A 15,388-nucleotide genomic window follows, 5' to 3' on the forward strand; every position below is an offset into this window, starting at 1 on the left:
TTTTTAAACCTGTACTGGGTTACTTTCAGACAAGTCCAGTGACACTTGTGGGTGGCGTAAAGCAAAACGGAGAACACCATCATTTGGACGCTATAGACGTTTTCGTGAGAAGACCGATTTTCGGGATGTCTCCTGGTCTGACAAACAGTGCTGTAGTTCTGCCACTTTCCACCGCAAATGCAGAAGGCCGACATGGCATATCCGGTGGATTGAGACTCAGCCAATACAACAAAAACAGACGGATTTAGATTTTGATAATATTATGTTATTTAGGGCTTGGGGGATGAGGGTTTGGGGGCTGAGGGCTTGAGGGCTTGGGGGATGTGGGCCTGGGGGCTGAGGAGGATAGATGGGTATGGGATGTGAATGGTGGGAGGGTTTAAGCAGGCATAGCCAATCAGGGCAGGTTATAGGGAAACCATCATGTTCACATTTTCCCAATAACTCTAACTACTGGGCCCTTCATGTAGATCTGAAAGGATTAGTAATGACTCAAAGCCATTAGATGAATGTGCTGTATTGCTTACACCTATACACCTTTCAGATCTGTCTAAGTGCCTATAGGGGAGAGGAGCTGTAGGGACCATATGGAATTGGACAATAGGCAGGAATAAAACAGAGCCAGCAGTGACTCTGTGTACGAGTTGATTCAACAATGATGACCCTAAATATCCTGTAAGGAAAGAGCACCAGGACACGAGCTCTATATGAACCAGTCCAATGAAATTATGTGGATGTTCAGACAACATGAAACATGAATAGCATGAAAGAAAATCACTATTTCATGTTTACTGGGAACCATTTATTAGTGTGTTCTTGTGTGCAATGACACACTGTACATGTTACATGCACGTACTGTATTGATCTGTATTTGTGCGTATGCATGTGCATGTATATACACTTCTGAGTTATGTCTGTTGTCCAGGGATTCTTCTTGAGGCTGGTGTGTGTGTGTGTGTGTGTGTGTGTGTGTGTGTGTGTGTGTGTGTGTGTGTGTGTGTGTGTGTGTGTGTGTGTGTGTGTGTGTGTGTGTGTGTGTGTGAGTGTGCGCGCACCTGTGTGTATGTGTTACCTGCGAGTTATGCCTGCTGTCCAGGCCATCCTCAGAGTGCTGTCCCTCAGGACTCCAGCTGCCTACTCTCTGGGACATCTCCTGAGCCCGCACTGTCACCCACGACTGGCTCTCTGGAACCCCCCCCTCCACCGGTCTACAACACACAGACAGTCAGACAGACCCCTTGCACACACACACTCACGCCCCATCCGTCCACCGGTCTACAACACACACACACACAGTCAGACCCAGGACATATATACACACACACACACAGTCAGACCCAGGACATACATACACACACACACAGTCAGACCCAGGACATACATACACACACACACAGTCAGACCCAGGACATGCATACACACACACACAGTCAGACCCAGGACATGCATACACACACACACAGTCAGACCCAGGACATGCATACACACACACACAGTCAGACCCAGGACATGCATACACACACACACAGTCAGACCCAGGACATGCATACACACACACACACAGTCAGACCCAGGACATACATACACACACACACAGTCAGACCCAGGACATACATACACACACACACAGTCAGACCCAGGACATGCATACACACACACACACAGTCAGACCCAGGACATGCATACACACACACAGTCAGACCCAGGACATACATACACACACACACAGTCAGACCCAGGACATGCATACACACACACACACAGTCAGACCCAGGACATACATACACACACACACAGTCAGACCCAGGACATACATACACACACACACAGTCAGACCCAGGACATACATACACACACACACAGTCAGACCCAGGACATGCATACACACACACACAGTCAGACCCAGGACATACATACACACACACACACAGTCAGACCCAGGACATGCATACACACACACACAGTCAGACCCAGGACATGCATACACACACACACAGTCAGACCCAGGACATATATACACACACACACAGTCAGACCCAGGACATGCATACACACACACACAGTCAGACCCAGGACATACATACACACACACACAGTCAGACCCAGGACATGCATACACACAAACCAGGCTCCATATACATCACCTTCATCAGACCCTTGCATTCAGCGCTTGTATGAGGCTAACTGAATGCACTCATCCCCACAAACCCATACACCAGCCTTTCTGAACACACTACACACACAGGTCCTCTACACGCGAGGCGTGTCTGCCCAGCGTGTCGTCCTGCTCCTCCTTCTCGTGGATGACACTCCACCTGTGGAGCCACTACCCATCCTCCCTCTGGCTGCAGAGAAAGAGGGAGAGAGAAAACAGAGAGAGAGGGAGAGGACAGAGAGAGAGACCCAGAGAGAGAGTTGGGGGGGTCTACTCACAGGGTGTTGATGGGATCTGCCGGTTGGGTAGGAGGGAGGCAGAGAGGCCCATCCTGGATGGGGGAGGGCGGCTCCACGCGCTGAAACAGTAATGTCGTTCGATTCTGTGTGAGATACAACATGGCCGCCGGCTTTAAGGTAGACATACAGGAAATGGGGAAGGTGGAGAAGAAAGTGAGTTCAGAGCAGGTCACAGCATCCAGGGAGGAGGGAGGGTTTCAGTCAGCAGGGGCTGACTGAGCCAGAGCGCATTCTGGGAGGGGAGTTGGAGTCCTGCTGTAAATGTGAGAATGGAAGGCTCATGCCAATGAATCATCTACTTCCAGGTCACCATGAATGAAGGGCATTAACCAGAGCCAGAGCCACTGTATATGACCTACAGTATACAGTACCTAGCTATGGATTTGGAAGTGTTCTGTTGGATGCTACAAAGAGGTCTGGTTTTGTCTGGCATTAATTAAGGTCTTTGTCTACAGTCTTTTTTATCTGATCAGACAATTTGCATGTTGCTCATAGGAACACATCTCAAATGACACACTATTTCTGATTTTCACCTAGGCTTTGATTCAAAAGAAGTGCACTATAACATCAAAAGGGTGCCATTCAATACACAACCTAGGAAGACAGGGGGAGAGGATGAGAAAAGGAAAGAATAGAGGTAGAAGTCCATGCGAGTGAATATATCGAGAGAGAAAGGGGACACAAAGAGGGATAGACGAAGGATGAAAAAGAGAGAGGAAGACGAGGACTGGGAGTAGACCTGTTGGGAACATACTCTTAGAAAAAAGGGTTCCAAAGGGTTCTTTGGATGTCCCCATAGGAAAACCCTTTTTGGTTCCAGGAAGAACCGTTTTGGGTCCCAGGCAGAACCCTTTGTAGAAGGGTTTTTACATAGAACCCAAATGGGTTCTACCTGGAACCAAAAGGGTTACATCTGGAACCAAAAAGGGTTCATCAAATGGTTATCCTATGGGGACAGCTTAAGAACTCTTTTAGGTTCTGGATAGCACCTGTTTTTCTTAGTGTAGGTGAAAATAACCACATACAGTGTCATTCAGTTATTACACATCCACTTAAAACTGACAAACTTCTACTTTTATGTCCGTAAGATATCTGGGAAAATGTTGTTGGGCCGCATTTGGTTTCCAGCTGTGGGTCATAAACCATGCCGGGGGTGGGCCACTCCTGGGCCAGTATATACTTGCTAGCTGGAACGGATTATCAATGGTAAGTAGCTGTTTTGGTTTAAGGATTTCACGAGCCATGGAGGGTCAAGTTTAAAGTGGATGGATCACAAAGGTTCCAGGTCATACAAGGAAATAGCACACAAATATTTTTCCAAACAATATTTGTCCAATCGTCATTTCTAAACACTTGGAACAGTTCTTGTCCGAACCTGAACCGTTCGAAGCAAGGGTATTCCCATTCTCCAGGTCCCACCCCTAGTCTCACATCATGATGCACATGCTTATCTATGGCAACAAGCTCTACCTGGAATCATGCAGGGAAGAAACGCTCATCACTGGGATGGATGCTACCCTTCACTATGTCTCTCCTTATCTAACACTATGGTAATAATACTGTCTGAGATGGTGCAAGGGGGAGGGAAGTCCACTCCTCCTGTCCTTCTTTAAGCAAGTAGCAGTAGGGGTGGGGGTTGGGAAGGAGGGGAAGAGAGGTGGGGGTGCAAGGGGGAGGGAAGTCCACTCCTCCTGTCCTTCTTTAAGCAAGTAGCAGTAGGGGTGGGGGTTGGGAAGGAGGGGAAGAGAGGTGGGGGTGCAAGGGGGGGGGAAGTCCACTCCTCCTGTCCTTCTTTAAGCAAGTAGCAGTAGGGGTGGGGGTTGGGAAGGAGGGGAAGAGAGGTGGGGGTGCAAGGGGGAGGGAAGTCCACTCCTCCTGTCCTTCTGTAAGAGAGTAGCAGTAGGGGTGGGGGTTGGGAAGGAGGGGAAGAGAGGTGGGGGTGCAAGGGGGAGGGAAGTCCACTCCTCCTGTCCTTCTGTAAGCAAGTAGCAGCAGGGGTGGGGGTTGGGAAGGAGGGGAAGAGAGGTGGGGGTGCAAGGGGGAGGGAAGTCCACTCCTCCTGTCCTTCTGTAAGCAAGTAGCAGCAGGGGTGGGGGTTGGGAAGGAGGGGAAGAGAGGTGGGGGTGCAAGGGGGAGGGAAGTCCACTCCTCCTGTCCTTCTGTAAGCAAGTAGCAGCAGGGGTGGGGGTTGGGAAGGAGGGGAAGAGAGGTGGGGGTGCAAGGGGAGGGAAGTCCACTCCTCCTGTCCTTCTGTAAGCAAGTAGCAGTAGGGGTGGGGGTTGGGAAGGAGGGGAAGAGAGGTGGGGGTGCAAGGGGGAGGGAAGTCCACTCCTCCTGTCCTTCTGTAAGCAAGTAGCAGTAGGGGTGGGGGTTTGGAAGGAGGGGAAGAGAGGTGGGGGTGCAAGGGGGAGGGAAGTCCACTCCTCCTGTAAGCAAGTAGCAGCAGGGGTGGGGGTTGGGAAGGAGGGGAAGAGAGGTGGGGGTGCAAGGGTGAGGGGCAGCTCAGTAAGAGGAGGTGTAGAGGTACAGGGGAGAGGGGAGAGGATGTGTAGGGGTAAAGGGTGGCAGAGCAGAGCAGACATTGGCTGGAGAGCAGGATGGGCGACGATTGAATGAGGATGTTGCAGTGACACCATCAATTATCGTCATCAGGCTGTGACATGTCATGTGAGCATGCTGAAGAGTCTGAAAAGTTTGATAACATAACATTCGTTGCCCAAGAAACTCCAGTGTGTGAGTGTTTGTCCTCTGTACATGTTTGTGGTCACGGGTAAGTACACCTTGGGAGAATTAGAGTAAAAGCACGAGGACCAGCTGGGTGGTATGGTTGTGGTTGTGAATGAAGACCAAGGATATGACATGGTCACGGTCAAATGTTCAATGACTTGACTCTAAGTATGGGGCGACCAACTCTGGAGTCTTCTCAGCTTGTCTTATGAGTCTTCCATTGTAGTTTGACAGGTGATAGAGGGTGGTTTCTACAGTTGGTTAGATGGTATCCTTCTTAGATAGCTCCATCATGTTTCTGAGGCGTTCCTGTGACTTGTCCAATCAAACTATCCCCTGACTCATACTGTAGGTCCCATCCAACCAACTCTTCAAAAAGCATGTACATATATCTATACACATGGCTAAGGCAGACTTGAGGTCAGTTTTTAAAGCTCAGACAGAGCCAGACTCTCTCAACTAACTCCTAGAACTTTCAATATCCTGCCTCTCTCACGCCCTTCACATCATGTGTCAGAGAAAAAGAGGATCACTGTTTAAACTTTGAATTTAGTGACTAACCTCTTCCTTGTGCTATCCTACAAGGAAGGAATGCCAGATGGCAGAAATGAAGTCATGAGGAATTGACATGGCTGAGAGTTGTGTATAGAGAGTGGTAGCAGGAGGCCATAGCAGAGCAGGGAAAGTGGCATGCTTAGAGTGCAGTGAGAGAGGAGGAGCAGGAGGAGAGGAGGAGTAGGACTCTGTCTGTAAAATAGGAAACTGTGTATGTGTGTGCGTGAGAAATACAAATAAAACAAAATAAAACCATCTCCGTGATTTAAAACGTCATCTTTTACTTTACACTTAAAATGTTTCTGTAACTGTGTTACAAATACTGCTACAATTTGAACGTTTTATCGTCAGTGGCTTCACATGTGACTACATAAACACAAGATCCATTGTATTGGTTGTATATGCATTCTCTCTGTCAACAGGGAATAGGGGGCTACAGTGCAATGCTACAGTCCAGGGTGTAGGGCAACAGTCCAAGGCCAGGGTGTGGCTAAAAGGCTTGGGAAGATAAGCATCATCATCATCATCATCACCAGCAGTGGATTCACAGCCAGGGAAAGGGAGGATAAAGAGGAACAGGCTTAGGTGAAGAATGTACATTAACGTTGTACAGTCTTCGCCATCCGGAGCTGTGACAAAGAAACCCAGCCCAAACCAATTCAAAGATGATTGAGAGGGTTCTCTATAGCAAGAAAAGTGCCTCTTCTTTAGAAATAATTGTGATTCAGAATTATATAATTGTGCTTGAAATATAAATCTGCTGGTTTTCTGTACAGATGCTCTAGCAATAATATAATATCATGTAAAAATGTAATATAACATGGACCAGTGACATACTTTGTCCATCAGAGGGCCTCACAGAGTTTTATACCGACTAACTGAAGAGAGAGTTAGGAAGGAAGGGAGGATGGAAGAACACAGAAAGGCAAGACTAGAGTGGGTAAACCCAATGGCAATGGTCCTCTAACCTTTGACCTCTAACCTTTAGCCAGGTGAGGTCAATGATAACAAGTGACCTTACAATTACATAGTAAGTAAATGCTATAGTAAGACTGTGGGTGGGCGTGGTTATGGGTTGTCACAGCTCCGCTTTGACCCCTGTACTAGCGGCACAGCAGTATTTCTAGTCAGTCTGACTCTGCCCTCAGTCAGTCTGCGTGGTCTGAAGGTTTGGAGATGGTTCCTAGGGACAGTAGTTGTACCTGCTCCGCCTCTAGCCGCGCCTGAGAGCGCTTGGCCTTGCTCTGCCTGTAGTACTCCATGATCATCATGGCAGCGTAGATCTTCCCCACCGTCAGGTCTGTTGCTGCTGAGAGAGGGACAAGTTACCCTGCACGATTAGACCACTACGTATGGGACCCTGAGCGAGAGGGATGGGAGTAGAGGGGACGAGGCACGCACACAGAGAGAGAGACACACACTCACACAGACAAATACACACATATACACGAACACAGAGCTGATAGTCTTTTCACAAACAGACTCGGACTAAACAATGATCATGTGTCACATTTTCTCTTTCTCTGGTTAACTGTAGTCTTTCTTTCTTTACATCTTTTCTAGACATATCTGTTTTTCTACTGACTGGTGGTCTTCAATCAGAAGACAAGACTCAAGACCACTTCATTGTGTAGATGGGGGACCTGGTAGAGGACTGGACAGTACCAACAGAACTGCTGGGGCTGTTTTGATGCTGTTTTGGCATTCTGAGGCAGGAATGATGGTTCCCCCTCTAATTCTCAATAGAAGGTGGACATGTTGTACTAAGTTCAATTTGGACCTTGTACTTTGTTATCTCCAAACACATAAACAAAACAGAGCTTCAGAAAAGAAAAAAGTGCAATAACAGTCTTTGAAAGAGAGTAATTTCCAGGTTTCTACAGCAGATCACATCTTCACAATAAAAGGGCCTAAAGTCCAGTTCAAAAAAGTGTGTTCACAAGCATTGTGCTATTGGCCATTTCTGCACACCGTTCACCAGCATGCTTTGCCACACATTTGATTTAAATTTGGTTTGAACGTTATTAGCAGGGCACAGAAGCCTGTGCATTTCAGTAAAATGTGGTACAATTAGCAATCTGGTGAGTAGCTATAACACACCTGACCCAGATGCCTTTACCTATACTGTAAATCATGCTTCCTTTCATATAATATACATCTAATATCTACATAGCAACTAGTGCTTTGGCACTTGTGCATTCCTTATACTCCTGTATGTATTTCTCCAAAATGTTCTGACCTACTGTAGTACTGTATGAACTAAACCCCTGGAGTGTTCTGACCTACAGTAGTACTGTATGAACTAAACCCCTGGAGTGTTCTGACCTACAGTAGTACTGTATGAACTAAACCCCTGGAGTGTTCTGACCTACAGTAGTACTGTATGAACTAAACCCCTGGAGTGTTCTGACCTACAGTAAGTAGTACTGTATGAACTAAACCCCTGGAGTGTTCTGACCTACTGTAGTACTGTATAAACTAAACCCCTGGAGTGTTCTGACCTACAGTAGTACTGTATGAACGAAACCCCTGGAGTGTTCTGACCTACAGTAGTACTGTATGAACTAAACCCCTGGAGTGTTCTGACCTACAGTGGTACTGTATAAACTAAACCCATGGAGTGTTCTGACCTACTGTAGTACTGTATGAACTAAACCCCTGGAGTGTTCTGACCTACAGTAGTACTGTATGAACTAAACCCCTGGAGTGTTCTGACCTACAGTGGTACTGTATAAACTAAACCCATGGAGTGTTCTGACCTACTGTAGTACTGTATGAACTAAACCCCTGGAGTGTTCTGACCTACTGTAGTACTGTATAAACTAAACCCCTGGAGTGTTCTGACCTACAGTAGTACTGTATGAACTAAACCCCTGGAGTGTTCTGACCTACAGTAGTACTGTATAAACTAAACCCCTGGAGTGTTCTGACCTACAGTAGTACTGTATGAACTAAACCCCTGGAGTGTTCTGACCTACAGTAGTACTGTATGAACTAAACCCCTGGAGTGTTCTGACCTACAGTAGTACTGTATGAACTAAACCCCTGGAGTGTTCTGACCTACAATAGTACTGTATGAACTAAACCCCTGGAGTGAAAAGACTACTATAGAGAGTTGGTCTATAGAGGGGCACCCCCTGATCTCAGGCACAGAGCTGGGCAGACAGCCTGCTGGTATTTGATCCGGAGGAGGCGAGATGTTGGGCCTACAGAACAGGCCTGGAATCAGTGGAATGGGCTGTTGGAAGTATTGCATTGGGACTTCAGGATGAGGCCTGCTGTGTACAGTTGTTAGGTTGGGTGGAGGTGTGATATGGGTGCAAAAAAAGAGGTCTATATGGGTGTGTGGGGACTGGGGCTGGGGGATGGGGTACATGGCCTGCTGTAGGGAAATGGGGCTATGGCTGGTGGAGGTGTATGGAGGCTGGAGATGGAGATCCCAAATTAGGTGTGTCGTCTTCGAGGATTGGACTGGTGGGAATCATGGGATCCTGTGTGCGTGTGTTGGTATGTGTACATAATACGTGTGTGTGTGTGTGTGTGTGTGTGTGTGTGTGTAGGGGGCTGTGCCTGCTGTATCAGAGGGTGCAGCAGTGAAGGAGACTGGTTGAGAGAAGCTGTCCTCAGGTGGCATGAAGAAGTAGACAGACACTGGCATCGCGTCGCAGTCCAAACACACTGCAACTTACACTTATGTGGCGTGACTAAGAGGTCCAGGGTCTTCTGGGAGAGATTGGGCCAAATCGCCATCATCTCTTTCCTCAGCTCTGCATCCATCTGGTGTTTGTCCACACCTCCTACACAAACGCAATAACACACACACACACACAAGCAGGCACACAAGCAGGCACACACATACACGCACCAGTGTATACACACACATATAATAGCAACACACACACATAAACACACACATTCACATCAATACAAATACACAGCCGAGCCATAGAGGTGTAAGAATTGACGCACAGACATGAAAACACACACAAGCACACAGACACAAGAAAATGTGTTTGTTAATAGAGGTGAGCTTTGACTCCCAGTTTAAATGTATAGTGTGGATGAGCCATGTAACACAGAGACATGGGCATTAAATGTCTGGCCATCTTCACTTTAATTGGGCCAACCAAATAAAGTGAGACTCAATTACATTGAAACTATGATTGTTATTTCACATAGGAACTCTACAAAGTCTACCAAATGAGAACTGTAGCCTATTTGAAACCCTATTACACTGACAGTATGGCTGGTAGTACACATTACATTCTATTGGTGAATAAGAACCATACAAACTCTATAGAAAAAGAGCTGTACTTAGGACACCGTGGGAGAAGCAGAGGGACCGATGTAGGTCTCAGGGACAGCAGGGTACACACGATACACAACCACCTTACAGTAGCAGACTGCTCTGCTCTGTTCTAGGGAAGACAAGAAACAGGGGGAAGAGATGGTGAAAAAGGCAAGCAGGAAAGAGGGGTTCCAAACCTTCCGTACCCTTGGCGATCTTGATGTCCAGGGCCGTGCGGATCAGGGCCATCAGGGTGGAGTTGAAGTGGACTGAGTTGTCGTCGGCGACCGGGAGGTCCATCCGCAGCAGCCTCTGTTGGAAAGAGACAATCGGGGGAAGGTGGGTGAGTAAAAAGGGCCCGCCCCCCAGGAAGTGGAGGTATAGGTGTGCTCTGAACCTCCAGGTGAGGAGAGAGGGAAAGGGGGTTGGGGTGAGGGGGAAGGGGAGGAAAGGGAGCTCTGTCATTTTTTGTAGCAGGTTCTGTACATCTGTCTGTCAACTGTACAATGTGTCATTGGCACTGCTACACCAGTTATGGCAGCTGTTTGGCAGCTGAGTTGTTGTTAGGTACCAAAACGATGTTAACATGGCGGTGGCAAATGATAGCCTTGTTTCTTCACAGCCTGTGAGAGCCAAAGGGTTAAAAAGGTTAACATTACTATGAGTTGGTTTCTCTTATGGATGTTAACTCATTCATGTCTGTAGACAGATATTAATTTATTTTACCTTTATTTAACTAGGCAAGTCAGTTAAGAAAAATTCTTATTTTCAATGACAGCCAAGGAACAGTGGGTTAACTGCCTGTTCAGAGGCAGAATGACCTTGTCAGCTCGGGGGTTTGAACTTGCAACCTTCCAGTTACTAGTCCAACGCTCTAACCACTAGGCTACCCTGCCATCCCAATGACAGTCGTTGTTGTGTTACTTAGGAGGATCTCACAGGTTCAGTAGTGTCACAGCATTATTTATGCCTTCTCTGATAGAGGGTGTAAAATGAAGTTAGACTCTGATCCAATGTCAGCTTTATGCGTTTTCCCCTTGAATGGTTTAGTTCAGGATTATGGGAAATTAATCTGATTCTAGATCAGTAAGAGCAGACAGCTGGCTGCCACTAACAGAGCTCCCCGTAGCGGATTGGAGATTCACAGTTCAACAGAGACCAGGCCATAAAGCGATAAACCAAAAGTGAGGGACAGGGGGAGGGGAACGTCATCATTTTCATTTATCCTTTATCCACCTTCTGGTCTTGTCAATATAAGAGAAATGGACACGAGCCAACACACACACATGCACAGACAACACACACAGACAACGTGACGTTAGAGTGTGTGAGACAGGCTCGCAGTAACTGTTGTCACGGCGACATCCCAGACATGCAGCAAGACCATGCCAAGCACTCCGCTCCCCTACCCCAAAACCCTGTGACACATACCCCATCCTCCCCTGTCCCCCCCATGCAACATGCGGTGCACACACATAATGCTTCACAGGACAAGCAGCGGCACGGCCGTACACAGAAAGCATCCTCTGTGTGGTTTAATAACACAATAATGTTTATCGGTTTGGGTTTAGTAGTGGTTACTGGCAGGAGGATATGACATCATTGAAACTACATGTGCTACATCTATAGGAGATATTAGATAAAGAGCTGTTGTTGTCATACAGAGACAATAGAGCTGTAAATCTCTATTCAAATCCTCTGATCTCTCAATGTATAATGGGTGCAGGGCCTGACAGAGTTAACAGGTGAGCGTGAGAACAGAATTCAGCCGATCAAGACATTTTTTTAAAAGGTAAGATGGGCTGAGGTTCTAGGTTAGGCTGCCTTAGGCCTGAGGAGGGCTATACAATACGTGTTAGGGGGTGGAGAAAAATACAGTACATCTCGGTATCAGAAAATAATTGAAAAGAGAGAGGGGGGGGTTGGTTGTGAGTGGCATTTTAGAGACCGTTTTCAAAGCAAAAAAAGGGAGAAGTTGGAGGATGAGAAGAGGTTGGAGGATAAGAGAGAGAAAAGACATCAGAGAGATAAACAGCGAGTGATAAGAAAAAGAGGTTGAAAGGGATAGAATAAAAGAAAGATCTACCACCACACAAGCTGGTCGAGTCTGTAATACAGCATCCTGCCTGAAGACTACTGTCTGTGTCTCTACAGAACAGAGGAGAGTGGGGGTGAGAATTTAACACTACACACATTATTCTGTGGGTCAGAGGTGAAGGTCAAGTGTGAGGGTTTTGACCTCTCTCATTGGGCCAGTAGGTAGTGATGGTGGGTGGGGGATAGGGGACAGGTGAAGGGCAAGAAGGGGGGCCGGGTTTTTTTAATGTCAAACTAAGGTCATCACCTACAGATGACAGATAACACAGGGAAAGGGGAGAGAGGTATTTTCAAAGACTGGACTGCTATGGTTACCCCCAGACACAGTAGATGGAGGTGGTGGGGGATGAAAAGTTACAGGTCAAAGTCTGAAGGAGGGGTTATATTACAGGGGACACTTCAGGAGAGAGGCTGTTAGGACTGAGGGACAAAATGGAGGGAGGAGAAGAAGAGAGAGAAAATAGAGGATATAAAGCAGAGGCAGGGAGAGATGAGCCGAGCTGATAAGAATGAATGAACAGAGGACAGAAAGGCAGAGAGATGCAGATATGCAGAGAGAGAGAGAGAGAGAGAGAGAGAGAGAGAGAGAGAGAGAGAGAGAGAGAGAGAGAGAGAGAGAGAGAGAGAGAGAGAGAGAGAGAGAGAGAGAGAGAGAGAGAGAGACAGGGAGAAATATATGCGGAGAGAGGGATGCTAGAGATCGAGGTAGAGGTAAGGATTAGCAGAGATGCAGGTAGGGAGAGCAGCTGGGAGCATAAGGAGGGTTTGAGGGACAGTAAGTTCTGGCAGTAGAGAGATCTTCTGTGCCTACAGGCTGTTCTGCTGGCTGCCCCTGAGGCTCACAGCGATCTGCCTACGAAGGGACACGTGTTTGTCATAAGGGTGTCATAATGTGTCGTATGGGTGTCATAATGTGTTGTAAGGTTTATAATAGGGGGTATGAGGTTATATTAGAGCAATGGTCACTACCATCCCTGGTCTGAGAGAGAGGGTGTGTAGGACAGGTTTCTCTCCTTGATTCTGTTGGTCAGCTAATCAGCAAGACCTTGATTAGTTGAATCAGAGAACTGTTAGTTCTCCAGGACCAGGGATGGTGACAACCAAATGAGTTGGGTATATGAGTGTGTATTAGAATATCTGAAGGATTTCACAGGAATATAAGGGTATTTAAGGGGCATGAGTGTGAGTCGGTGTGTGTGTGACTGTGTATGACAGTGTGTGAGAGAGGTAATGGTAGTGCCCGTGTGGTGGTGGGGGTGAAGGGGCAGGCATGCGAGTGGCGGGTTAGGAGGAGGGGAGGAGACAGCATGTGAAGAGGAGGGGACTGGAAACAGAGTAGAACTGCATTGACAGAAGAACGGGGACGGGTGGAACAGATTCACTTGCAGATTTTACTACAGGGCCGAAGAGATTCTACTACGAAAAAGAGGCTAGACGTTATTCTGTGGCAATGATAACAGTTAACTGGTTAGAAAACTACACAACCAACTAGATAGACAACAAACTATATTCAGCTCTCTGTCCTCTACCCAGAAAATACATCCTGATTTGTATATGTTGGACTACTGTACAAGTAAAGACAGAGACCTGCTCCTCTGTGTGTGTGTGTGTGTGTGTGTGTGTGTGTGTGTGTGTGTGTGTGTGTGTGTGTGTGTGTGTGTGTGTGTGTGTGTGTGTGTGTGTGTGTGTGTGTGTGTGTGTGTGTGTGTGTGTGTGTGTGTGTGTGTGTGTGTGTGTGTGTGTGTGTGTGTGTGTGTGTGCCTGTGTGTGTGTGTGTGTTTGCAGTAGTGCCATCCACAGGACGGAGAGACTCAGAGGACAGAAGTCGTACGGACCTTCCAAGCCCGGCTGCACACGCATACTGGTGTGTGTGTATGTATGTGTTTTTGTCTGTGCATGTGTGTTTAGCTGTGTGTATACACTATTTTGCCAGCTTGGCCAAACATTTATATATATTTTTGTATAAATAGATGTCTTTAATATTTTTCCAATAGTATACATTAGAGGTCACTCTAATGTACACTCTAATGTACACACCTAATGTACACACCTGTTTAGAGTCAAAGCTCCTATAGTTACCACAGCTGATTTGATGTATTCTATTCCACTATGCACTCTACTCAGATTCTTGTAAAGCTTTGACTGGCAAAAACAACGTGTGGGTGTTTGTGTTTGATAATACGTGTGTTTAAAGGTGTGTGTGTGTTTCCGTCTGTATACACGGTGCAAAAGAGCTGAGAAGTTCCCTCCATTTCCCCCTTCCTGTGGATAAACCTGTCTGACCTTTGTCCCTTGACCCTAACCCCCCCGCCCCTACCCTCCATCCCTCCTCCCCATTCCCCACAACGACATCAGCGCTCCCCTCCATCAAATAACAAAAGAGAAGAAGAAAATGGAGATAAAGCAAAATATCAGAAACAAAATGTATAGAGAAGAAGAATACACCAACACTACGGATACACAGTAAAGCGGAGGAAGAGGCACTAAGCCCCCTGGTTCTAGGGGGTCCTGACCTTGTAGGCCACCCGCGCTGGGCACCTGTTCCCCAGGCCTAGCGGAGGGCTCATATGCCTGAGCATGTCATACATATCCCTGCAACTGATCCTGCCACTGCATGTCAGCGCAGCACAGCCACCGCCCCCCACAGCCACAGCCAGAACAGCCACAGCCAACCACAGCCAACCAGAGAGAGAGCAGAGAGAATAAGAGAAGAGAGTATTGGTGGGAGAAGGGTAGAGAGAGAAGGAGAAGAGGGAGGGAGAGAGAGCAAGAGAGAGCGAGGGAGAGAGAGGGGGGGGAAGAGAGAGTGAGGGAAGAGAGAGAAGAGGGGGACAAAGATTGAAAGAGAGATAGAGAATGAGAGCGAAAGAGAGACCAAAGCAAGTAGAGAGGAGAAAAAAGAAACAAAAACAAAGTTATTTGGCTGGTTGGAGAGCGAGAGACGCAGTGAGGCTGTCTAGAACTGGTCTGAGCTGGCGGGGTGAGGGGGGGTAGAACTGGTCTGAGCGGGCGGGGGTGTATATCTTGTAGAAGATAAGGGGGTATAGGGAGGAGGAGGAGCGGAGTAGAGTAGCGTTGGAGACTTTTAGTAGAAGTAAAATATAGTTCTATGCAAGTGGGAAGGGAGGGATTGCATAGAAGAGCAGAGGACTTCAGAGGCAAGCACTGAGCTCCACTGCTGGGACTGGGCAATACCATGATGAGGGTGGGGTGTCAATGCAGTTTCTGTCCTCCCCCCCAAGAACAATGCAATGCTACAGATCCCAC

At 47.4% G+C, this 15,388-nt stretch overlaps 1 protein-coding gene across 1 annotated transcript in view; it reads right to left on the reverse strand.

Moving 5' to 3' along the window:
* Window positions 1-15,388, reverse strand: part of LOC118374962 (voltage-dependent P/Q-type calcium channel subunit alpha-1A-like) — a 190,746-nt gene that overhangs the window by 23,178 nt on the left and 152,180 nt on the right. The window contains 6 exon segments of the mRNA XM_052519364.1: window positions 1,073-1,208; window positions 2,434-2,537; window positions 6,939-7,042; window positions 9,426-9,533; window positions 10,222-10,336; window positions 14,635-14,731. Of these exon segments, the coding sequence (XP_052375324.1) occupies window positions 1,073-1,208; window positions 2,434-2,537; window positions 6,939-7,042; window positions 9,426-9,533; window positions 10,222-10,336; window positions 14,635-14,731 (664 nt within the window).

This window comes from Oncorhynchus keta, chromosome 5, assembly GCF_023373465.1.
Source record: "Oncorhynchus keta strain PuntledgeMale-10-30-2019 chromosome 5, Oket_V2, whole genome shotgun sequence".
NCBI classification, from domain to species: Eukaryota; Metazoa; Chordata; class Actinopteri; order Salmoniformes; family Salmonidae; genus Oncorhynchus; species Oncorhynchus keta.